The sequence below is a fragment of the Manis pentadactyla genome, chromosome 4 (genome assembly GCF_030020395.1).
Source record: "Manis pentadactyla isolate mManPen7 chromosome 4, mManPen7.hap1, whole genome shotgun sequence".
NCBI lineage: Eukaryota > Metazoa > Chordata > Mammalia > Pholidota > Manidae > Manis > Manis pentadactyla.
This window is the reverse complement of record NC_080022.1, coordinates 14,269,657-14,296,939: the sequence shown is the minus strand read 5'-3', so window position 1 is coordinate 14,296,939 and position 27,283 is coordinate 14,269,657. Positions and strand designations below refer to the sequence as shown.

Sequence of the window (27,283 nt, the reverse complement as noted above, 5' to 3'; positions counted from 1 at the left end):
ATTCATGCACCCAGAGATGTACCATGGACTGAGGTGAAGATCACAGGACAGTGACCGAAGGAGAACATCCTTGTTGGTGGCCAGGATATTCTTTCGCTTCATCCAGGATGGTACTGGATACCTTGTGGTATCACAGTCCTGAGAGCCAATTCAAAGGCTGTCTGAGGAGCACAAAATCACGACAAGAGACTAGGGGTTTTGGGGCCAAAATCACAAGGACATGACAAGACCTGATGAGGCTGCCCCCGTCTTGACCTCACAACTGACCAGAGCCCTCGTACGGGCTGCTCCCCTGGACATGCTGCAGGACCCCTGTCCCTCTGGTTTTCTGAGTGTCTGGGGCAGTGTGTCTCCTCCTAAAATGGGGTCTAAGCACCCTCAGGATCCTAGAGAAACCACAGGTGGCGGCCAGCAGACAGCTGCTCCCTACCCGGACAACTGCTCATCATCAGAGGCAATCTCAGCTGTCAAGCAGAGCTCGTCAGCGTTCAGTCCCTAAGGATGCCTCTGCTCTGCCTCTGCGTCACGGCCATACTCCCCTGAACTAGAGCTACCGCCAGCTGCTTTCAACTAGGGAAACCCCAACCACCTATGCACTGGAACGGTACACACCTGCCACACGAAGGTGCTGGCACGCTCAAAACTCATGCACTCAAACGGAGGTCAGAGAGCGACAAAAGCAACTTGAAACTTTGTCTTTAAACTAGAATTTATTGGTATACAAAACTCTATTTCATAGATAAAGTGGCACATCTTTGCAGCTTCTATTGCACCAAGTATTGAAGATTAAAAACACACAAAAAAAGAAACATTTGGTTTTCAAAACACTTCAAATAGCCAAGTACAGTACTTTGGTAAATTAAAAAAATAATAATAAGGTTCAGATTAACACAACCTGTGGAAAGAAACAACCTAGAGGAAATAAACTAGGGACATCAGACAATGGTCACACTTCTCCCCGCTGAGCTCCACAGGTAAGGCAAGACGTGCTAAGTCCATGGGTCATGACCCCATTGAGGTCTGGAGTATCTCCAGACTGAAGCTAGAACACATATAGTGCAACCAGATAAAAGAGAAGGTTCCAGAGCCTGAGGAGGCCCATGTTCTCCAGACCCACTCGCCCTCCTTCACAAAGGGTTAACGTCCACCGGCACTTCTACCTCAGCAAGAAAACCGTAGTTCTGAAGTGCTCCTGCCTCTTTCCTTCTTCTCCCTGTGCTCAGTGCTGGTGGAGGACGCAGGAAGGTGGCCGGGGAGCGTGAGCCCTTCCCACCATGAAAATGAACAAGGAGGGGGAAGATGTGAGGAGCCCCACAGCAGCATCCCTCAAGCTTTGGTCGAGGGACCTGCCAGGGGATCAAACCACAGGCTGAGGTCTCTGACTGAGCTCAAATGATCGTCACAGGCAGCTGGCAACAGTGACCTGCGTGGATGCTGACACACAAAGCATCAGGGCCAGACCACGGAGGTCTCATCCAGTGATCATTTCCTTCCCTGAACACCAGCACAGTGAACGGAAGCAGCTCTCCACCATGGGTATGGCCTGCTTATAGTAGTCACCATGCAGAAGTTCATGCTTTTAGAGAAATACATTTTTCACTGGTACCAGCCCCTTCTCACAATTTGCAAAGATGCTAAACATTTTAACTGAGCTACAAAGTAGTCCTAACCAGGACAGACAGACTCCAGAGAGTAACCCCTTAGAAGAGATGGTTGAGAGCCTGAGGTTTTTACAGGGCATTTTTTCTTGGGACAGAACAGAACCAGGTGGTCCACAAGGCCCAGCTCTTCCCTGGGGGCCAGGCACTGTGGCACACAAGGAGAGCTCCATGCTGTGCCAGCACTTGGTGACTGGGGCTCTCTCCCCTTCAGACCAATTACCCATCTGCTCCTCTAATATGAGATGGCAGAAGATTTGCTGTAATTTAAATACACCATCTAGATCTTCAATTTAACATTGTCAGTGGAAAAATACAATTGCTTTAGAGTCATGAACACACACCATGTAAAAAGTGCCATTATTAAGTCACCTCAGAACAACTGTCGGAAGGCCCCAGAGTTTTAGCAACACCTGTTCTGAAAGCTGAGATGAATGAAATGGTGAATAATGAAAATGGCAAAATAGAAAAACTGCATCAGACTCTGAGTGTAAAGGCTTGCTACAGACAGAGCCTTGAGGTAAAAAGGTAAAGAGCTATGTGTCTACCCAGAACAGGAGCCAGAGAGGGCCACAGATGTGACACAGTGACACAAAGAAGCTACATTTTCATCCCATCCACAAAGACCTTTTTGATCAGGGTTGACTGCTGGTCACTCTGACCAGGAGTCCAGGTTTCCTTTAACCAACTACATACTCAAGATGAAAGTCTCAGAGAAGTAAACTGATAGCATTCTATGCTGACCCAGTAAAACCTAGGCAGACTCTAAAGTTTCTCAGAATGAGAGAAATTGCACATTGACCACAGGGATTCACTATGAGTACAGTTCAATGCCAAAGTCCATCTGATATCTGCCTACTTAATATGTGAGCAACTCTCTCCCACTTAACATGGCCCTCCTCCCACCCCTTAGGAGCATATTCTTTCACATCGTAAAAGCTCCCCAGGAAAGCAGGTATAAGTCACCTGGACAAAGATTCCCTCCGAGCCCAGCTAGCTGCCCACAAGGGAGGGCCCACTTCATAAGCCCTCAGAATCAAAATGGGTTTGGAAGTGCTTTCAGAGCTTATAAAAGAAACTATAGACAACCTCAACCAAGATTTAAGATTCTTCTTTCTGCCACAATTCCTCAACCAGTGCTTGCTCCTAAAAGCACATGTTTGTTTATATTACTTAAAAATTAAATATACATTCTATCTCTCTAATATCTCCTGATGGCAACTATATCATTTAGAAGTTTTGGTTCTACATTATTTCAATACATCTACCTCTCTAGTATAAAGTTGTTGTCACTAAAATTTTATTTCTTATTTTGACTTTAAAAAAAATCTTTTTTTTAATCCTTAAAACCTTTATATACAGTTCATAAGACTAGTAAGCAGCTATGCACCACTGCCCCATCCCTTCTCTCCTGACCTCACTTAAAGCTACCAACATAATCATACATAACATAAAACTAACAGCCAAGATGTAACAGAGGAGAAAGATTCCCTTTCTAATATGGAGCACACAGGAGTAACTATAATAGTAACAGTTACTGACAACAGGCATCCCAGGACTAAACACACTGGTTCTCCATCTTGGCTACAAATACAGTAATTGTCAAGTGCCCACCATGGCAGCTAAGCATGATTCCACCTACCTCATACTTTGGTGAGACTGAGACAGTGAAGTCTAAATTCACACCCTTAGCTAGAAGACATCACTAAAGTTGGAAGCATGCACCCCATTCCTAATAACCGACATACTACACACAGACCAGTTATAACAGGAAAACTGTGAAGTGGTAATGAAAGAATATTGCTGAAGCCACTTAGTTTTAAAAATCCTGTTATTCTACCCCAGAAATATGAAAGCCTATTACTGGAATTATGTAATTATAAATAAATGTGTCCAATATTCTTTAGTAATTTTTTATAGCAGCTTCTAAAACCCAATAGGGCCCAAGGACACCTTCATTAACCAAGTAAATAAAGCAATTTTACCACTTCTGACAATGGGTCTCCCTTAAGCTATTTCTGACTCCTAATTCTGCTAAATTTCTGGTACACAAGCTTGATCTTTTCTGAGAGGGTCTGGTCTCCTCGGCTCTCACAGTGCAAAGCAGAAAAGCAAGGCTGTTCACTCGGTAAAACTTAGGCACAGTCAGGAACACGCCCGGAGCTGAAAGCCGCGAGAACAGTGAAGCAAGGGACCCTAGAGCACACCCTTGGGAACAGTAAGGCAACGAGTCCCTTCACTGTTCACACTGAGCACTAGAGCCTCAAACACAGGCCTCCCCAGTGCGCAAGGAAGAAACGCTGAGCAGTTTGTAAATCTGCTAAAGATTACACTGTAGCATACCAGACAGGAGCCCAACACAGTGTCCTGAGAGCGATTCCAGAATACCACTGATGCTCCAACCACAAAAAGTCAGCAAAGTCAAACAAATAAAAAATTCAAATACATCATCCAAACCAAAGAAAGTGTATCACCTCCTGATAAAGACAATTCAGTGAATCCAGGGCCAGCCCAGACAATAATGATGCTTCTATACATGTCCAAACTTTTGTATAGTTTTCCCTTAGCCTCAGAACTTCGATAATTATGAAATCCAAGGTGGGAGAGGAAAGTAATAATTTACTTTTTGATCCAGCATTATTATTTATCCAAATATTAGGTCCCCAAAAGGCAAAGACTATCTAAGACTGGCCACTTCATACATTAGTTTTAAAAGTTCATATCCTCCTAACTCAGTTTTAGGAATGACACCTCTCCACTGCCCCTATCCGGGTACTTTAGAACTGAGGAGTCATTCAAAGACCTCAGCCGAAGTTCTCTGCCCGCTGACCTTACCTGAGTTACTGACACCTTCTGGCAGGTACCAGAGGGTTTTCCAACATTAAGATCCCAAACAGGGCTCAAGTAAAAAGAAATAAATGTGGCCTTTTATGGGATTTCATTTTAACAATACTAAGAAAATTTAGCAACAAATTCCCTTTTATTTCTCTTCAGGCATATTCCTAAGTCTAGATGAGTAGGAAAGAAAATACAGTTATTTAAAATATGACTATGAAAACCATTAGATATTCTTCCAGGCATTCTCCCAAACACAGTCAAGTAACTCTTCAGAATCTTCCCAGGCAAAAACTCAGGAATCTCTTGATTTCTCCCTTTCCAACTATGGATTCTACTTTCCATACTATCGGAACTGTGGAATTTTATCATACACAGTAACACGCCATCTTCTCGTTGCCAAGAAACAAGTACCAAAAACTCAACAACACTATCAAATTTCCACAAAGCCCAGGCCTAACTAAGTCAGGTGTATTTTTCACTACGGCTTGAGTGCACGCCAAGTTAGCGGCATCTGCACCTCGTCTGAAATGGCATCCGAAGCAGGAAGGAGAGAAATGGAGCTTTTCTTACCCACCCTGACAACAGGCCACAACCCTCATATCCTATTACTTGGGAAAACACTTCCTGAATTATTTTCTGATTAACTTGGATTAGAATAAAATTAAATCCAAACATGTTCCTGAGTTGGAGATCATTTATAAACTATCTTGTATATTAATCTCTGTTTGAAAATGAAAGAGAAACAAAGGAAATCTGTCATTCTGAATTCATAGAAATTAATCTAAACTACTTCATGAACAATTACAGCAAAGTGCACACTAACCATTAAGAAAGATCCCAGGGTCACCGAACTCTAATTTTCAGGGCAAATGAAACCATACCTTAAAGGTTTTCCCTGACCTAGCTATCCACCCCTAAAACTCAGTATTTTAATTATAGAACATAAATGGCTTCACTGAGAAATAAAACACATCACTAACAAAACTCTGAAGGAAAAAGAGGCAGCCTGACAGACACGCAGTGTGTGAGCTAACGTGTGGACCTGTGGGCTGTTTGGTCTCGTAGGAGGGCGGCCCTGCAGGAACCCTGGCACACGGCACTCCGCTTTCCGTTTGCTCCTTACAACTCCCAGGGGGCCAGAGTCAGATGCTGAGGGCGGCAAAGGTCTTCACCAAGGTGACCTGGGCGCCCGCGTCGGCTTCGCTCCTGCCGCTGCCCCTGTGGCTACTCCTGCTCGCCAGCGCCTTGTGCCGGTGCCGCTCCTCCTGCCGCTTCTTCTTCTCCAGTCGCTGCTGCTCCCTCCGCTGCTTGTTGGTGACCTGAAAGAGAAGCTACTGGGCGAGCGGCCGGCACGGCTGACGCGGGCTGCTGCCTGCTCAAGGGAGACGCGCGGCTGGTGGATGCTAAGGGCACAGACTGCCTCTCACTGAGAACAGAGAAAAACCCACTGAAGACCAAAACTGATTTGTTTTCCATTCCCACTCAAATTTACATTTAAATTGATACCCCTTGCTGAGCTAGCTAACAAAATCAGTTTCATTCTCCTCATAAGCCAATTCAAAATGACCCAGGGAACACTAACCCCAGTCCAGCAAGAGATAACACTCAAATATGCCACAGGACACCTTTCCCTACATAATTTAATGCCCCAGGTAATCCTAACAAAATCCTCAGAAGCTTATTTCATTTTTGCCTCTGCCTCTGGCTTTTTACATTATGCTGCATTTTTAGCTCAGAACTTCTTGATGAGTCTTTAAAATGAAATCCAAATTCAGTAAAGTGAACGGTGCCATATACTACTTGTGGGCGTGGGGGGAGGGAACTGAGATACATGGCCTTTCTGGAAATCATCTGACAATTTACTGAAAAGCCTTAAAAAGATTTAAATATCCATGCCTTTTAACCTGACCTCTTCTGGGATTTGAGCCAAGAAAATAATGTAAAATACAAATATTTATATGTTAAAATTTTTCACTGGAGATGATGGCATGTACTTAAAAATAGGATTTAAAAATATGGCTTAACATGGAAAGCACTCAGGCATGCAGTAACTTTGGGCGGGAAAAAGAGGCTATACAGGTGCACACAGAGGACAGTTTCAGGGTATACTTCCTTCCGATTGTCGCTGCATACACCGAACAGGGCAAGCAAGGTATGCTGCTTCTGGATATCCTTTTATGCACTCCCCCTACTGTCTATAGTAACTAGTTTAATATAGCAAAAGAAAATCATGCACAAAAATGAGCTGAAGTTCCAGCACTGCCACAGAATTACCACCGCCCACCATGTGCCCTTGCCATCCCAGCTTTCATACCTTTGGGAGTCGGGTTTTATTTGCTTTGTTTTCTTCAGTAGCATTGGCCTGCGTCTTGTTGTTTCCAGTCCTGCCTTCATTTAAGCCCTGATTTCCAAAGATTCTGATTCCACTGCCACCCTCCTCCCACAAAGGGCCGCACTGCTTCAGCTCTCGGCCACTGGACTCGAGGTTCTCCTCTGCATCTTCCAAGAAAAGGTGTCTTATTACAATTGAGAACCTAAGATAGTTGCGCAATGTGGTTATTGTTAAATGGCTCCAAAATCACCCAGGGCCCTAAATCGCTGTCATCTGGAGAGCAAGTTTCCTTGAAGCAAAATTCTGATATCAATTCTGGGGAACACAGCCAAAAAAAAAAAAATTGATAAAATTTGGAGGATAAATTTAAAAGTAACCTGGTGACCAGCTTTATCATCAGCTTCCCATCAACTGTGTTTTATTAGATCAAAACACTTTTTAACATAAATTTTTAGGGAAAAATCTTTCATTTGCACTCCAAAACCAGAAAAGAAACAGGTTGTAAAGCTGTGCCTTTCCATACAGTAGTCAAAAGCCACATAATGACTATTGAAATTAAAACTGAAGTTAAATAAAATTTAAAATTTAGTTTAGTTTCTCAGTCTTACTTAGCCACCAGTCGAGGACACACCACACAGGACAGCACAGATGCCGGACAGTGTGCTGCTTTAAAGTTGCAACGACCAAGTTACTTACAGCTTTCCAAGAAGGTACAGCAAATATATAAAGAATAATGCAATACTCGATCACATAGAAAACTGTAATGCCAGGGACAGTTATATCTGTCGCACATAATATCTGGCAGTAAGTACTGAAATCATTTTAAATAAATAACTTGGGAAAAATAGTGAGAGAAGTTACATCTTTTTTCCTTCCTCTGAGTCACAGAATTAAACTCAGTTCAAGTAAAACAATTCTCAATTATTGCCAGTTGATGGATTGTTACAATCTAAATATTTCCATTAGAAAAATAAGGTATTTTTCTCTCCATTCTATTGCAGTTATCATCTTGGTTCAGTAAGAGAATCTTACTTCTAAAAGACAAAGTCTTCCCTGACAACCTCCATCTCCTCAAAACTGGGTCAGGCGGCCTTTCCAGGCATTTCTCTAGCACCCAGTACCAACTCTACTATATGTTTTGTATCAGTTCACTCATGTGTCTCTGACACACCTCTTTCCACCCCAAGACTATACTCTCTCTGATGTAAGGCCAGTAAAAAAATGCCTGCATATTGTACAGCACGGAGAAGACAAGTAATGACTCGATACCATCTTACTATGCTGACAGACAGGGACTGCAATGGGGGCAGTAAGGACTTGATAATATGGGTGAATGTTGAAACCACAATGTTGTTCAATGATACCATAATAAAAAGCCTACATATAGAAAGTACTCAGTAAACAACTGTTGAACAAATAAATAACAGTATAATTACCAGCTATGACTTGATCAAAAAAAAATATTTGGAAAATCACCAATACAATCACTTTGAAAGCATATTATAAATATCAATTATAGACTTACTATTTCTTTTCCCCTGGTTCATCTGAAGCATGGCAATTATTGCAGACTCAATATTGTAATTTTCAGCTTCCAGGTTCTGGACTATCAAATTAAAATCCTATCCAAGAAACAAAGGAACACTTCAAGACCCTGAGTATAGTCTTCTATCTCCCTCTACTTCAACAATTTGGTTAAACAAAAGGATGTAATAGTGAGAATTGAGGCATGATTTCAAGACCTCTTCCAATTATAAAATATCTTAATTTTCAATAAGGTTGGTCATCTGAAATAACCATTTAATATAAGTGAACTCCTTTTATAAAGCTGCACTTTTACTAGTGCAAACACTAGTAAGAAAAAAGTAAATCCACATACTTCCTTAGGATTTTGAGCAGTACTGGGTAAAGTCTAGCAAACAAAAAGGGAAATGAAAACAGTTCTCATTAAGTTCTATCACCACCTAATCAAACTATAAGTACCGGAACCTACTTTGGCCCATCCGGCGTTGGCATGCTAGACTGGTGCGAGAGAACTGGCAGGCAAACTAGGCATAGCAATGCCTGTTTAAAAATCATAATTACTCCCAACAGAAATACTAACTGAACATCCAGTTGCATTGCAAACTTTCTGGACAGCATCTTCTACTTCATCTGTCAGGTCGTCTTCTAAGTCAGCTCCCTTTGTCTTGATCTTTTCTTTTTTATTTGATTCATCCTGACGAAGCATCTGAAACTAAAGGAAATATAAAGAGTAATAATCATGGAACTCAAGCAAACTATGTTCAAAATCTTCAGCATAGGAAGACACTCTAATCTCAAAAACATTCAAATGTATGGGGAAAAGATTCTGGGAACAATCTTAAGGGAATAGAAATGACCAGGCTAAATTTCATGCAGAGATTCTAGGCCACAAAAGAAGTATTAAAAAAAAAAAGAAAGGCCCAAGATACGGGATAAACTATTCAGTAAGAATGGCTTTAGAACTCCTGTAGTTTCCAGATACCAACACTTGGCAATGACTGCTGACTCAGACAGCACACATTTGTCTCAGCTGATTTCCAGAGCTGTGACCTTAATAAAAGAAGAGATCCTCTGCACTAGCACCTGATGAGCTTTTGCAGCAGGACAACTTGTCTTAAATATACATACAACTCTTACCTGGTTTCCCAGGCCCTTTCTGACCATCAACACACTTTGGTGTGAAGTTCCTATCCCAGCTGGACAATCACACCTGAGCATGACTCCACTAACCTCATGTGCACACCACCACCCTCGAGGGAACCTGGCAATCCAAAGCCTAAAAACACAAAGAGCAGTTCACTTGGTAGCTATGAGGCCTTTCTGGCCTAAGCCTATTTCACAAAAGCTAAAATCATCCTTCCATGGCTGTTCAGTCACCTTCTCCCTCTGCCTCCTATTAACACAGGGAGAGGGGAAATATGCAAGGACATTGCTACTTTTTGCGTGTGAAAGTTCAAGTGGAATCCAGCAATGTGCACTATATACCTTAGAATGTTAATGAAAAGCAACCTGTCATAGAATTACATATCCTAACAATTTTGCAATGTGTATCAAGAGGCTTTGAAACTTATCCAAAGGAAATAATGTTAAACATAGAAAAGATTTCTGTAAAGGTGAGCATCAGAGTGCTGACAATGGTATACAACTGGAAGCAACCTGTAAGTTTCATAGTGTGGGTATAGTTAAATAACCACAGTAAAAGAATGATGCTTCACTCCCATTAAAGTTAAGAACACAATAAGGATTTTCTCTACTACCATGAGTATTTAACAATATTTGGAGGTAAGAGCCAATGCAATTAGTCAAAAACAAAAAAAACAAAAAACTAGAAGTATAAAATTGAAAAGAGAGGTTATCACTATTTGCAGAGGATGTACTTCTATACCTAAAAAAAGAGAGAGAGAGAATCAACCAAAAAACTACTATAAACAAAAATAATTCTGGTAAATCATACATTTTTAAGAATCTAGTATCCAGAACACATAAAGAACTCTTATCACTCAAGAAGTGCACAAATATCCCAATTAAAACATGGGCAAAGGACTTGAACAGACATTTTTCACCAAAAATATACAAATGGCCAACAAACACATGAAAAGATGCTACCGTCATTAGTCATCAGAGAAGTATAAACCAAAACCACAAGACAGCACTTCACACCTAGTAGGATGGCCATAATTTTAAAAATAAAGAAAAATAACAAGTGTTGGTGAGAACATGGAGAAAGTAGAACCCTTGATACACTGCTGGTGGGAACGTAAAATGGTTCAGGTACTGTGGAAAACAGTGTGGTGGTTCCTCAAAGTTAAGCATACATATGACCCAGCAATTCTACTCCTAGGTATATATCCAAAAGATTGAAAACAGATCCTCAGATACTATACACCGATGTTCACAGCAGCACTGTTCACAATAGCTAAAAAGTGGAAATAACCCAAATGCCCATTAGTAGATGAATGGATAAATGACATGTGGTCTGTAGTGTGTGTATGGTTAAATAACCATGGTAAATCCATGGAATCCATAGGTAAGATCTATATGAAATGTTCCTGCAGATCACCAAAAAAGTCAATTAAACCAATAAAAAAGCTTATCAAGTTCTTGGCTACATTTAACATCATAAAGATGATAATTTTTCCTTAAGTTATTTTTATCTATTAATTCATCTATTAACTTAATGAGATCCCAATAAAAACAAATATCAACCAGACTTCTTTGTACTGAGGCAAATTTAACCAACATTCATCTACATAACAGAAAAGCAAGACTATATAGGAAATTATAAAAAAGGGAAGTAATGATGAGTGAAAAATTCTCCTAGACTTTAAAGTATACTCTTATTTAATTAAAACAACACATTCACACGAGTAGAGAAAACAATGGAATAAAACCAATGTCTAGAAATAGGCCCAACTATATATGGGAATTTATGAGAAAAGTGGCGTTTTAAATCAGTGAAGAAAAGCTATGTAATTAATAAATGGTTTGAGTACAATGTGGTAACCACAAGGAAAAATACAAAGTTGGATCCATACCCTCATACGTTTATAGACATATAAATTCTAAATAAAGATATAATGTTCTTTAAAAAAATGAAACCATAAAAGTTTTTAAAATAAACTGCGGAATAATTCTTTTTAACCTTAGAGTGGGAAAGACCTCCCTAATTATGACCCAAAACCCAGAAGACCTGTGAGAAAACTTCATAAATTTAGCCACATAAAAATCTGAAATTCCTTCATAGCAAAGATTGTAAGGGAAAGAATAAAAAGACAAATAACAGACTGTGAAAAGAAATCTGTAACTCATACCACAGACAAGGACTAATTTGGGGTTGTCTCCCAAAAATCACTAAGAACACTTTGGGAAAAAAATAGGCCAATAAAATGAAATACAAATAGGTTTTAAACACAGGAAAAGATGCATAAACCCACTAGTAAGAGAAATACAAATTAGAACAATGTTAAGAAAACAACTTTCTCCATAACACTGGCAGAGATTAGAAACTTTGTTAACATGCTGCACTGGCAAATGAAGACACATATTGCAAGTGGAGTGTAAACTGTTAAGAACTGTATAGAGAGCATTTTATACCTATCAACTTATAAATGCACACATCCTTTAATGCGTAAGGACCATCTAGGAGTTTATCCCACAGATACAGTCACACATGTGAAAAGATGTACATATAAGGCACCGCATGTTGTTTGTAAAAGCAAAAGTTTGAAAGCCACCTAAAACCCATCAAAGGGACATACCTTACAATGCATCTATACAACAGAATACTGTGCAGCCATTTAAAAAGGTTCAGGAAGGTCCTTCTGTACTGCTATAAATTAAACTCCAAAGTATGCTCCATTTGAAAAGCTCAGTACAGAACTGCATGTGTAGGATGCTACTATTGGGGACGAGGACAGTGCGAGAACAGCCAAAGCCGAAGTGGAATACACACCCACAGACAGACTTCCGCTTTATATGTAAGACACCTCTGCATCTGAGATGCTGATAGGCTGCATCCACAGGGGAAACAAGGTGGGGAGAGGGACTCTTACTTTATTTGTTTTAATTATGCAGAAAATATGCAATAATGTGAGAACAGGCTTATAAAATAATGCTAACTGAAAAAAGCAGGAAACAAAGCTACATAAATACCAAAACAATACAAAAATTGTGTCCAGGCAGTTAATTTGGTGTATGTTCTATTTTCTTCACTTTTTCTAGCTCCAAACTTTACATAGGAAGCCTGGGTTAATTTTAAAACATGAAAGTAATTTTGACATTTTATATAAATCATATCCATGTGATCACAGCTATTAGGGAAAGCAAAGGAATGACAGCAGTTTTGTTTGCCACTTTCACCTGAGCTAAAAAAACTTAAAAATCAAGCCCACAGATTCTTAAAAGGCAACTTTGTGTGAAAACGTCACTGGTTTTTATCTCCAGGGCACACAAGCTCTTGTTCAGGTTCCTTCACAGAAAAGAACACAGAAGAACACGGGGCCCCACTCACATCAGTCTGGAGATGTGCAGGTGCCTCCGAGTTGTCATTGATCCTCCGGACACTGTCATAGTGCTCGCCATACCGGTACGCGATGTGTAACTCCTGCACGTTGCTTTTATCTGTACCACAAATCTGCAGACCAAAGGAGGGGAGATGATAGCAAGGATTTGGACGGTATCAACTTCGGGAGAGAAATGCCACCTGGGTTGCCCAGGAAGCTCAGTCAACAGGCTCTACACAACAAGAATTGGGAGTATGACTGGGATGTGCCAGAGGGGTGGGTTGGAAGACTAAGTATCTGAAAAGTATCTGCTGCACTAAGAGATTTGGTGCTACATGCCTGGATTCAGAGGGCTGTGTTTCTAGCCTCTGACTTAGTTTGTAGGAAAAAAAAAATTTCTCCTTAAAAAAAATTGCTTAGGCAATTTCTGAATTATTTTTCTTCCACTCATGTATGTATGCTTTGTGTTCTTAACGTATAACTATATGGAAACAAATCCATATAAAAACATATTCAAATACCAAGGACAGATTTACAAGAAAGGTAAATAAGCTTAAGTTCAGGGACATTAGTACCTCTCAGCCGCTCAAATGCACAGGCCCCTTCCAAGACAGAAGGCCCAGGGCAGATGCAGATTTGTTGGGCTTGAAGCTCAAACAATTTGGGGCCTTTTTGAGAAAAAGAATAAAAATTACAAATACAAAATTGCTAGAACCCCTCCCAAAACCCTGAAAGGGGGCCATAAAAATGAGGGACCTGACACTTACGTTTCATTTGCTTCACAGTAAATCCACCCATTGTTAAATCAAAAATAGCATTTTCCATCAACCACATACTGAAAAACATTAACAACAAACTCAAAACTCTCCCACTTATATCCATTTCAAAACAAAATGATATACAGCCAAGCAGTACAACTGCAATGCACAACCCTGCAGGCACCACTCAAGGTGTTCTATGTGCACAGTACCCCCAGGGCACAACCCAACAGAATGGTGCTCCCTAGAAACAGCAGATTCAGCCTGGGTATACCCTCAAAATACCACCACCTCCACAGAAACACTAAAGTAATTCTGAATCTGTCCCTTAGAAAGTCCAGTAACTATCTATTTGTTAAATAGTAAGAGCCTACTATTAATTATTTAAACCACCATCTGTGGTTTAAAAACACAGCAAAAGCCAGGAACCACACAGGTCTGTAAGTCAGAACCACAGGAGTTTTCTCCAGGTGTAATATCTGGGCCTCACAGTGCAGTGTCTGGTTTTGACACATAAAAAATAAGAGCACCATTTATCTCCCCAGAAGAATACCGAGAAAGTAAACTAGTTAATTAGAATGTTTGAGTGAAATAATCCCTAGAGCACTTACATACTTAAGTAACAATACCATACACACATGAATAGAAAAAATAACTGGACAGAAAAATCACCAAATTGTTAACTGTGACGTTCATGGGAGGCAGATTACAGAGAACTCTTTCTGTCACTCATGCCTATATTGTTCGCAGAAGCATATATTCTGTTTGTAAACAGGAAAAAAATGTAGGTTTTTGTATCTCCGTGTTGTGAGAATAATTCTACTCATTATTAATGCAAGAGCTCTTACCCATGACAGTACCAACCAATGCAATTTCAATTCTTAAATTTGTAAGATTGCTTCACTGGGGTGGGGGAAGTAAGGAGGGAACCAGGGGATAATTTCATTATACAGCAAATGCATTTATTTTAAAAACATACTTTCAATGTTTAGCAATCCATGAAAGAGACCACTAAGACGTTTGAAAAAGAATTTTCTAACCATGCAGAATTGTCTTCTAAAAGTACCTAGGTAATAAAGAAACTAAAAAAAAAAAGGTTATCAACGGAGGAAAAGTCAGGCTATGGTTACTAAGTTGGCACTGAGTATTTTCATTCATGAATGGGGGTCATTATGTAGTCTTCAAATGATTCTGATGAATTCTGCTAAACAATAAAAATTTGATTAAAAAATGGGACAAAGAAGAAGGTGACCAGTACTCTATATTCTTGGCTTAAAGATCCTCCTTAGAAAGAGAAAGCCTCACTAAAAATATGATCCCTCTCCCTGGTTTCAGTAATCTGACAACACTCCCCCAAAGAACAATACATACAGATATTGTTTCCCCCCTGCTCATTGTTTCCCTGTAAGGTAAAATTCCCCACCAACTCATGGAGTATCTAATTTACTTTGTTGTAGTGCAATTTTGTTAAAAGGACATTATGTCAGACACAAAACACTACTTCCATTTATACAACATACTGGAAAGGCAGAACTGTAAGAAATAAATCAGATTAGTGGTTACAGGAAGCTGGGGATGGATGGAGGGGACTAGTGGGCTGCAAAGGGGCATGAAGTAACTTTGGGGTAGTGAGAATATTCTCTACGTTGATAGTGGTGGTAGTCACATGACTATGTTTGTCAAAACACACAGAACTGTAGATCAGAGAAGGCTGGATTTTGCTCTTTGTAAATTATATCTCTATAAAGTTGACTTTCTTTTTAATGTGCAAAGGCTACAAATAAGCAATTTATGACGGAATATATATGTGCAAGTGGTATATGAAAAACATGAGGAAATGGCCATTGATGTCTTCATAATTATAACACACAGGGATATTGTGCATGGATGTGTCTATACATGTGTAGATATGCTTCAAAGGTAAAGAAAGGAGAGAAGAGTTGAATGGATAGCTACTTCACAGTGTAAGGGGTCATGGGCCCTAAATGACTCAACAATGTGCTCTGCCACCCTACAGCACAAATTTAACACTGGTTGTAAAATTTTATTTTGTAAAAAAACAAAACACTGAAACAATTACGTATAGCTGAGCAACACAGAAATAGGACCTGATATGCTAGGTCATGAAATAAAATTTTGTTGTTCAGAGCATACTCCTTAGCAATTAACCATTACAGTGAATTTGGTCTGTTGTTTCTCTCTGCCTACAAAACAAAAACATACACAGGGAACAGGCATACTTCAAACTAAAATTTGTATGCTCTAATTCTTTCAACTCTTGCTTACGTATTTTTACCAAGTCAAAGTATTTCCACATTAGGCTCTCTGCCCTCAAATGACCCTATTAACTGCTGAATACTTCTGGAATTTTAAAGATTTCTGAATTGTACTTCAGACTCCATTTGCACATAGCCAGGGTTTAATTCCAAGCCGCCACAGGCCTCCCATCTCTGGTGAGGCTCACAGTCCAAGTTACCCCCCATAGCTGAGCATCACAGGTCAAGCCCCATCATCCTAGGACATCCCCAAAGCTAATCTATAAATAAAAGCTTAAAATAAAGTCCTGAATAGGTCACCTACCTGCCACAAAGGGGCATTAAGTTGATGTATCACCACATTCAATTGATGATTTCTTGCAAAGGCTACAATTGCATCATTGCCAGCAAATGTACCAGGTTTTGCCAAACTGGCCACTGCATGGAAATAGGAGAAAATAAAAATGAAATCTTTATACTGGAAAAATCCAAAAGCAAACAGGCTTTGGTATTTATTTCATCCCAAATAATGAGAAATGAGGGTGCACATCTGCCAAGTCAATGAGCTTTGTCAGAGTCGAAGAATTTAGTTGGTTGAACAGTATGTGGTAGACTGCTACTCAGGAGGGCACCTGTCACTCATGATGAGTGGATTAATTTATTTATTCCTTCAGTACATATTTACTGAATGCTTCCTATATGCCTGACTCTATAAAAGACACGAGAAATGTTAACAATAACCACAGTAGTAACAGTTTGCATTAATGAATGCTTATTATGTGTCAAGCACTGCTCACTCACTTCTCATAGAGCATCACTTTCAATCCTCAAAACAACCCTCTAAGGAAGGATTATCATGCACACCTTCTTAAAGATAAAGACACGGAGTAGTTTACAACTGTGCCCAGGTCGCAGAGCCAGTCTACAGCAGAGTTTTCATCCCAAGCAGCCTGACTGCAAGACCCTGGCTCTTGGCTACTCCATTACACAGCCCTTCACGGTTTGTCCTCAACGAGTTCACGAGTGGGCAGCAAACAAGAAACAGACACCACTGATGCATCAGTGCAGGAAAGGGGTTTGCAAATAAAAAATTTGGCCTTAACTAAAGAGAAGTCTGGACTTTGTCCCTGGCTCCAAGAAGATAACCTCTAAATCCCTGGGATTTCCCAAGTGACTGTCTTTGTTATTTATGTGGCCCACTGGCCACACTTGATAGCTCATGCTAATGCAGTGACCCCTGGTGGGCCTCTCTGACCATGGATATTAGAAAGACCTGGGGATTGGGGAGCTGGAGACTGAGTGCAACCACATAGATGATCAATCAATAATGTCTATATAATGAAGCCCCAGTAATCTGGACAATGAAGTTTGGGAGAGCGTCCCTAGTTGACAATACTCTTTGTGTATTGTGTAACCTTCCCAGCCTCTACCCTTTGGCTAATTTGGGGCTGTATCCTTTCCTTGTAGCAAATCATAACTATAAGTATGACAGCCTTCAGTGAGCTGAGTCCTTCTAGGAAATTATCAAATCCGAGAGTGATTTTTGGGGAACTCCAGGTTTGCAACTGGTATCAGAAGGGAGGGAAGGCCTGTGGAAGACTGTGCCCTCAGCTATGCTGATTTCCACATGACAAAGAGGAAATAGAAGTGGAATGAATGATGTTCCAAGCTGAGGGAGGAGAGAGAAGGATGAGTTTTTAGACTATACAGGATGGCAGGAACTTAGAATGCTGAGATGCAGGGCTGGGGAACCAGAAAATATAGAGGGAAATGGCAATCGATGAGTACAGAGAAACAAGAAAATCACAGATCATGAAGGGCTAAAGTTTGGACTTTATTCAAGGTCAACAAGGAGTTGCTGACAGGTTTTAGATTAAAAAAAGACATATAGGTGTACATTTAGATCACTATTCTGGCTGCAATGTGGAAAACAAACTGAAGGGGTCAAGAGGCAAGGAGACCAGTCCAAAAAGTATTGAAAGAATCTAGGTGAATGGCCACAGAGGCCTGATTTTATGAGGCAGAAGCAGTGACAGAAAAAACAATGGGGTAAAAGTGACAAGGCTCAATGAATGACTGGGTATGAGGAGGGAGGGGGAGAAGGCATTAAGAATATTCAGGCCTCTGATTTGAGTATTTGTATAGTTGGGGAAAAACTGTTGCTGATTTTCTCCAAAGCCACTGTTGCGAGGAAAGGAACAATTCTAAAAGATGCAGCCAGATACAAGAATAACCAAGTCCTGAAGAGTTAAGTATTCATTTATTCATTCAACAAATATTTTATAAGTGCCTACCATATGCAGGCATTGCCACACTGGGGAACAGTCCCTGCCCTCAAGAACCTCAGTTTACCAACAGAGACCAACATTAAAAACAGAGAACTAAAAGATTAAGTGTAATACGTCTAGTCTCCAGCTGACCCACAAACAGTGTGGAGATTTCTGCTTCTTTTCATTTCTGCTCTGGCGGTCAGAGGCACTTCTCGCTTCTTTGAAGCTCAAATTCTTGTGGTACCAACCAATGCAGGCATGCACAACAACATTTCAAGAACAGACCTTCCTACTGTACATCCAAAGTGACTACCACATTGACAACTAAATGTCTGAGCTCCTTGTCCACCGAACACCCCAATCTACCACATGACCTTCACTGAAGATGCTCAATGTGGAATTTCAAGTCACAAACTAAAAACTCACTTCAGCCAAAATGGTATTTCAACTGGACCAATGACACACTTTATACAGCACTAAACTACAAAACTTGCCCCATGTGCCCACATTTAATTTGTAAATTGCTGACCATCTGGAAAACTGGTACTTATGTGCTAGATACAAAGTGATCCAGGGAGAGGAAACCAATGGAACCCAGTGACCAGTATAAACTACTCAAAGGACGTTTTGCCACTGGTGCCCATCGAATGAGTTCTTTCCTAGTGAGGAATGAGAAAGGCTTTGAGGTCATGAACAGCTGCCCTCCAAAATGTCTTCCTCTTGCGGGCCTCTATCTTGCTAACAGAACAGCTATCTAGCTGTTCCCCAAGCAGAGACTGCAGAATCCCCTTCGTCTCTCTCCTCTTCCCCACCTCCAGTGAGTCCTGTCAATTAATTAAACTGCCAGCTGTGCCTTGGTGCGTGCGGACCCTACTCGTCATCCCAGGAGCTGCCTCGGTGGGGCTCCCTCCGTCTTTCACGCGGCCCGCGTGGAGAGCCTTCTAACTTGTCTCCCCTCTCAGTCTCTCTCCCCATCCATTCTTGACATGGTTGCCAGGGTCAGCTCTCTAAAACACAAGACATTCTCTTGCCTGGTAGGAGACAGATAAGATTGTGAGGCCTGTGATGAAAATGGTATTTGTAAAACTATATTAGCACCTTGCATAGTAGAGCCTCAGTAAATATTTGTCAAAATTAAGAGTTTAAAACTCGTATGTATTTTCTTACTAGATTTGAGTCTATTAAGAAACTAAGTCACTGACTTGCCTCAAAAAGAATAGGTTGTGTTTGAGGTTTTGGTGAAAAATTAAAACGACCTTATTGATTTTTCTGGTTATAAAGAAATACATTATCATTTAAAATCAGCAAAATCTACAGAAGATAATATAAAATACTCATTGTCCCACCATCCCCAGATGGCTTACACCTATTAAGAACTTATTTAATTATATAATCTAATTTAATCTTTACCAAAAAAAACTATAAATTAGGTGCTATTATTATCTCCTCTTAATAGAAATTGTTAAGAGTGGTTTCTGAAAAATAAGGGGGCCAAGAATTAACAAACATAAAATGTTAGTATCTTTCCAGACTTTTCCTAGTGTTTCTGTGTGTATGTACCTTTTAAAAATGGAACCAATCTATACACACTACCTTATAGTCTGCTTTTCTCCCCTTTTTTATAAGAAGTCATAAATAGCTCTTCAGGTCAATTAACATGATCATTTTTATTAAGGGCATATACAGCTAAACCTATTGATTCCCAACTGCCTAGCATGAAGCCTATTACAGAGCAGACAAATAAGTATCTGTTGAATAAAACAATGTCATAATTTATTCAATCAAACCCCTGGCTGGGAAGGTGGGGGATGACGATGGATTTAATTACCCAATGCATTACTCGTAGAGTGCCCAATATCCCACGGTGAACCTACCATGTTTCTCAAAAGGAATGTCATCTTCTACAAAGGGCTCAAAATCTTCCCGCTGCTTTACCATATAGTCCACGGTCTCCTGTCGGTGCTTGAGATGATTCCGTGAGTGTCCCTCCAACTGATCACCAAGAGCTCTGAACAGGCAATTGCTATCAAAATAAAAATGTTGGTCAAGACCTTTTAAAAATGAACTTAGTTCACTTAAAACACTGATGTTTCATGCTAGGCCATCTGTGGAAATCTTCCACAGAGAGAAGAGATAAATCCTCTTGTAGGAGTCTTCCCAGATACTGGGGACAGGGCACTAGGGCAGATGTTCAACCATCTTACCTTCCTGAGAGGCAACAAACAAGGATCTCATTCCCCACTTACCAGCTGATGGACTCAGAAGAGCCATTAAACTTCCCAGGGCCTTAGCTGCTTCAAGTGGAGTTGGTGATACACTAACTGCCTGAAGGCAGGATCCAGACAGTAGAGGCCATTCCACACCTAATGGCTATGATTCTCAGACCCCCTTTCAAATGATAAATCCTCTTTTCTGAAACAAGGGCTCAACTGTAGTTTCACTACAACTGCTCAGGTAACTCATCATTCATCTACCAAGAGATAGCGATTTGTCCCAATACAAACCACTGAACACAGCATGGTATTTTGGTCCTAAGAACACAGTGGAAAAAGCCATGAAAAGCAAAGCACTTGGACAACACACAGCCGTACTACACAATGACGCTCTCTCCTCGGCTGCCCACCTCTTACCGGAAAGCCAGTACTGCCATTAACTTCTGCCAAATGAAAACTTTCAACATCATTTTTTGTTTTGTTTCTAAAATTAAAATGCTGGTAATAAACTTTAAAAGTTACCTTCACTTTCAAACTCCTCAAAGGATTCTAAAATTCCAAACTATATCACACAAGAGCCCAGATACAGAGACTAAAACCAGACAAACATCATCAGGCTTCTTTAAAAGGACTCTATAAAGCCTAACAGTGACCCAATTTCATTCCAGTTCACTCTTCCAAGTGAAAATCTATGATATTCTGACTCTAAATTATAAACTCATCACTTCCAGAAGGACTTCATGTATAAGAGAAAGAGGTTTTTTGCTTTTCAACTCAGAAAAGTAAGCTTTCAACAGAAACTTATAGAGAGGCAGGAATCTTTTCAAACATAAGGATTCATACTTTTTTTTTCCAGAGGATGAATGGAGAATTTAAAGAAAATTCTATGAACTAGAAACCAAGAAACTTCATCAATTCTCGATTCTAGAAGGGGTTGGAATATAGCAGTTCTATACACAAGGCTGAGGTGTCTGTTGCTAACAATGACAGTTTTTTCAACCATAAGAAAAAAGTAAGTAATGGAAAAAACATTTTCAATTTTAAGCTTTTCTCTCAAACTTTTCTTAAACTTTCAGTGTCTGCCAGCACTAGTCTATTATTGAATCTAGTTTAAATGGAGGTGTGATTCAGCACACAATTACACATTTACTTATTTTATATTTAATGTATCAAAATGTATGGTGTTCTACAAAAAGTAACACACTTTCTAAGAACTTTAAATATGGCAAATGCTTTCCATATAAATGAATAAAATGGGGATAAAACTGCACACTCCATGAGCTTAACCACGTTCACCTGCACACTATATACATACACAGAAAAACACACCAGTGCATGCAAAGAAAAACACCATCACTTTAATAACTCTCACAATGTGCCAGGGACTGTTCTAAATACTTTATATGTATTTATATGTATACCTGTATGTATATATTAGTCCTCATGACTCTACAAGACAGGTACTATTACTATTCCCCTAGCGTAACTTGCCCAAGTTCACAAACTAGGCATTCAAAACAGAAGCCAAAATGTTAGCTGTACTTATCCCTAGGTAGTAGAATCAGGATTAACTGTTAAACTTACATACCTTTCTCTATTTACCAAACTTTCCTTCAGCTCACTAAAAAATAAGTAGTCAAAACGAAAAATCAAGGGGGACAAATCACTTCCTTTTTTGACACACAATGTAGTGACACAGGAAATGTGAACAAACACTACAGGTGACCTGGGTTCCCTTAGGGAGCCCAGCAAGGACACCCGACACTCACGAGAACAAGGCGACCAGCACCCAAAGGACCTCCAGGAGATCCCAGCTGTTTCCGGAGTCCACACCCTCACCCCTTAACACTACAGCGGGGCTTCCCAACCCCCAGGCTACCAACACTCGGGGCTAACTTTTTGTCATGAGGGCCGTCCTGCGCGCTGCAGGATGTTTTGGAGCACACCCAGTCTCTACACCCTAGACACCACGGGCACCACCGCCACCTCCTCCCAGCCAGCTGCGACAACCAAAAATGTCTCCAGACATTGCCAAATGTCCCCTGGGAGGCAAAAGCATCCCCACTTGAGAACCACTGCACTGTAGGGATTTATGTAAGGCCTTGCATTTGAGTTCACAAAAATAACTAATTATGGAAGTAGCATATAAGAGTTTGGGGAGCTCATAGATGTTTAAAAAATGAATGGGCTCCTTGGCTGCAGTAATAATAGTAAATGTGCAGAAAAGTGGGAGGGCGGGGGCAGAACGGGGGGCGGAGAGCAGGTCTTGTTCTATTCTCTAAGGTCAGACCACAGCTAGAATACTGGATACAATTCTGGTTATATTTTAAAAGAGACATGTTCAGATGAGAGGATGTGGCTTTGAACTACATAACATGAAGAACATTAACAGCTGGTGACATTTAGCCTAAAGAAGCCTCAGGGGGGACATGACAGCTAGCTCCAACTGTTTTCATGGACAAAGAGAGAATTTACTTACACAATAAAACTACAACTTGGGGGCTACAGAGACACAGACTTTGGGAAATAAAAAGAAATTTTATCTTATCTCTACGAAGTAGTCCATAGGCTGTATGAAGATTTTACAAACTTCTATCATTTGACAATCCTCAGGAATTTGCTACATGTGTTCTATGACAGAGTAGCCACTAGAACCTGAAATATGGTTAATCCAAACTGAGCTGTGCTGTAAGTGTAACATACAAGATTCTTAATAACATTTTTAAAATGCAGGACTCTGATTTAAAAATTTTATGTTGAAATCATATTTTAGATTTAGTGGCTTAAAAATATGTATATTAAAATTAGTTTCACCTGTTCACTTTTTTAAGGAGCCTACTGGAAAAAAATTTAAATTACATATGTGACTCTCATTTAATTTCTTTTGGATAGTGCTGGTCTAGATCCCTGTGTGATCCCTGACTTTCAATACCAGCATCACTTGAAAACCTGTTCAGAATGAAAGATCTGAGGCTCCACGCCGGGCCTACTAAGTCAGACTCTGAGGTTGGAGCCCAGCAATCTAGTCCCTCCCAGATTTTAACAAACCCTCCAGAAGATTCTGTTGCATACTTCAGTTTGAGAAACCCTAGTCTAAAATCTAGATCTAAATTTAGAGCCACTCTAAATCAGTGACTCTCAAGTCTGGCTGCACATTACAACCATCTGTGCAGATTTTTAAAAATTATCAATAACCAGACCCCGCTGCCTAAGAAACTGGTGTAGCTATAACTGATCTTGGGAAGAGACCAGACACTATATTTTTTTCCAAAGTTCCCCAAGTGATTCTACTGTACCACCAGGGTTGAAAATCACTGGGTTAGACACAAAAGACGGGACTGCTGTACAGGTGATGCAGCTACTGATGGATAATTAGACAAGATGATGTAAATGCCCTTCCATCACTGAGATCCTACATTAAAACAAAATTAAAATTAAAAATAAAACAACTTATTTGGAACAGAGGCAAATGGCTAAAATGAGTAATTCTTCAATGTTTTAATTTTAGAAGACTACTAATTAGTAATGTCATTTAGGGTTACATTTAGTAAGATACAACTGGATATAGTTTAGAGAGATGCTAATACTATACTACCTAATCCAATTATAGAGATCCTTTTCATGCTACAGCCAATCACGTTTTTAAGGACAATATCAAGGTTAAAATATTTATTTCTTGTGTTGAAATTAAATCCAGTTTCTGTGCGTCTAACCTCCAAACAACAGAACTACCTTTTTATGTTACCATAACTTTACATTTCACCAAGAGTACTCAAATATTAATAAGAGAATCTGCTGATAACTGCTCACCCATCACACACACAGGAAACACCATTCACTGCAGTGACAGAGCCTGTCATTACCATATTCAAAAGTGCCACAATACTAAAGGAGAGGAGAACCACAGCCCATCTCATGGTGCCCACAGGAAGGATTTGTGAACTGGAGTTAGCTTCATGGAGCCCACACAGGTGGAATGATCGTTATCATTTTATCTAACATTGTCCAAAGAATAGGGGCCTCAGAAGTAAGAGACATGCTCACTCCAGTCAAGCTGGCCTCTGGTCTCTGCAGCCTGGATAGCCCTGACTTCTACCCTTGTACCCTATACTCCTGTCATCCCTAATAACTTGCACATCTCTCAAAAACAATGTGCTCCTATGCCTTTACATATCTTAGAAAATTCTCCAGGCATATTTCTATTGGTCGTCCATGACCCAGTCTGAGTATGACCTCCTCTGAGAGGCATTCAGCACAGAGTTTTGAAATATTTCCTTCTCAATAGCACCACTATAATCGGTCACCATTAAGAATATATCAAACTGTATTTTAATCATTTGTGAGATCCATTCTCAAAGTATGGCCCAGTTTGGGGGGTGGGAGAGAATGGTTGTGTCTCTGAGATCCTTTCAGGTATCTGTGAGTTCAAAACTAAGATGTTATTTATCTTTTTCACTTTCATTCTCTCACAAGTGTACAGTGGAGTTTTCCAAAGGCTACCTGGTCTATATGTGGCTATCACTCTGACAGCTAATGGGATATATGTTTGTGTATATATTTTTTAATTTTTGTTTTACTTTCTAACATGGAAAATATTGATAGCTATAATCCACAAAGACAAAAGCTCTTTGGAGTCCTCAGTAATTGTTAAGAGTATAAGGGGTCCTAAGACCAAAATGTTTGAGACCCACTAGTTTCTCTTACTAGATTATCGGCGTCTTCAGCATCTTAGCCATCAACATATTCTCAGCACTTTGGTCAACCAATGTTTGCTTAATTAACTAAAGTATGTTCTCGTGGGGGAACGGGGTAAGTAACTAAAGAAGTATGTTTTCTTTGGGGGTGGAGGTGTTTAGAAGTCATACTCCCAAAGTTGCCCTTAGCGTTACGAAAACCCCCAAGATTTTACAACTCCCTGTGCTGTGATTCCTGCTCATAACCAACCTTCTGTTGAGTACTTTGGTTTTCTGGACACTCTGACACTCAGAATACCATGCCCAGTATAGCAGACACAAGCAATCCAACCACTTCAAGGATCAGCCCCACCCCAATTCCACTGTATTCAGTTGGCATTTCGGTTTATATAGCAGTGTCTTGTGCCTGTGAGTTTGATAGGATAAGTTAAGACCCTAAATATTTAATAAACTATATTTGACAAAATCAAGGTACTAGGCTAAAAGCAAGCCTTTTTCTTAGGAGGCCATTAAGAGGCCCTGATGAGGGTCTAGTTGGCCTCTCTCTATATTGTTATCATTCATTCATTCAACAAAAAAGCACTGAATGCCTCTGTACTAGGTATTTGCTAGGTGATGGTAAATGAAATGCAATCAACTCTAAATCCAATGTGCCCAAAGCACTGAACATATATAGGAAAGGTGGGAAAGGTAAATTAGAGCCAGTTTATAAATGGTCCTGATGAATAAGCTGCAATGTAATACGAAATCCAGAAAACACTTTCCTCCCTTTTTCCACACTTAGTTGCTAAGGCAATTCTGTAGGGACTCTAGCTTCATCTTACTCCTTCCTCTGCCCTATCCGAGCCCTCAAATGAAGGGAGCAGAAACAACAACGGCCAGGCTGTTACTAATACTGTCTCCTCCTGAGTGACACATCCTGGCACCCAGACCCTCTTGTACCTACCCTGCGACAATGCGGATGCTAACTCCCTTCTCCCCTACCCTTCTCCTTCCCTCTATGCTCCTGGGTCCTTAATCCCCTTTCCTGAGGTCATTTTTCCTTTCCCTCCCACCTTCCTTCCATTCTCTCCCTCCCACCCCACTTATGTATCCAGTGTCCTCTTAAAGAGCTGGACCTAGATTCCAGTCTAGCACCAAGTAAGCCTGGGTAAGCATCTTTGCTAACAAGAGAAACTGAGGCCCGTGGAAGTAAGAATTAGAGAAGGTGCCTTCAGACGAGTAAACAACAGGCCCTCACAGACCTAATTTCCCAAGTGTAAAAGGAGGGCAGTACCCAACAGTAAGAATTCAGAGGCAAGGCGTTGCACCAAGTATCGCTTACGCGTCTATTTGTCTTACTGTCATTATGACAGCTCTATGTGCTGTCTTGCTCTTCCAGTGGCTGGCTCCATCTCATTCCTTCAGGTCTCAGCTTATATGCCCCCTTTAGAGGGACCTTCCAGGGCACCGATCTAAATAAAGGTGACCTGGTCCGTTACTCTCTCTGTCTTTACAGTGCCCTTGTGGCCTCTGCCACCATTAGGGCAATTTGGGATTCGAGTGGTGGGGCCTCGCCGTCTAGCCCGCCGCCGGACCTCCCGCACCGGGAAACGGCTGGTTCCCGGGGCCGCCTGAATGAATGGGTGGACGGGAGCGGGCGACGGTCGCCATGCCCGGCGCGTCCCCCGGCGCCGCCTCGCGCGCTCCCGGGCCCGCCTCACCCGTCCCCCGGCACCTCCCGCAGCTTCAGCCCCAGGGCCTGCAGCTGGTTAGCGAAGCTGACGAACTCCTCCTCGCAGCCGCCGCCGCCGGACTCCGGCCGGTTCCTCCGCTCCTTGGCCAGGGCCCGGCGCGCTGCCCGCTCGTCCCGCTTGCGCTCGACCTCGGCTTTCCGGTTGCCGCTGCCCGGCCGGCTCTTCGCCGCCTGCTTTCGGGACATGGCCTTGGCCCCGCGGCCCGCGGCGGCGGGAAGCAAAGCCGCAGGACCGCCGGGCAGCCGACCCAGGCGCGAGGACCGGGAAGGGCCGCGGGCGACGGAGCGCGGCGACAGCGACGCGGCCACCACGCCTGCGCCCGCGCAGGGCACCCTGATCACGTGACAGCTTCCACACACATTCCCCCTTCCCACCCCCTCCCCACCTCCGCGCGCGTGGCTCGGTGGGCAGGGAGCATAGAGAGCTCGCCTGGGAGAGCCAGAGGGGCACGCGTCTTTGCTGGCTCGGCGCTTCCCCCTAGCGGTGGGTGGTACTCTAAGCGG

General features: G+C 41.3%; 1 protein-coding gene across 1 annotated transcript; it reads right to left on the bottom strand.

Annotated features, from left to right (window-relative positions):
- Positions 1–691: 691 nt before the first annotated feature.
- OTUD3 (OTU deubiquitinase 3) lies at positions 692–27,168 on the bottom strand. The gene is made up of 8 exons (XM_036914494.2): positions 26,748–27,168; positions 20,012–20,160; positions 16,193–16,305; positions 12,863–12,985; positions 8,933–9,064; positions 8,354–8,450; positions 6,811–6,995; positions 692–5,815 (listed from the first exon to the last, which is right to left on the bottom strand). Exons 1-8 carry the CDS (start codon positions 26,963–26,965, stop codon positions 5,639–5,641), a joined length of 1,194 nt encoding a protein of 397 aa, XP_036770389.1. The 5' UTR covers positions 26,966–27,168; the 3' UTR covers positions 692–5,638.
- Positions 27,169–27,283: the final 115 nt, after the last annotated feature.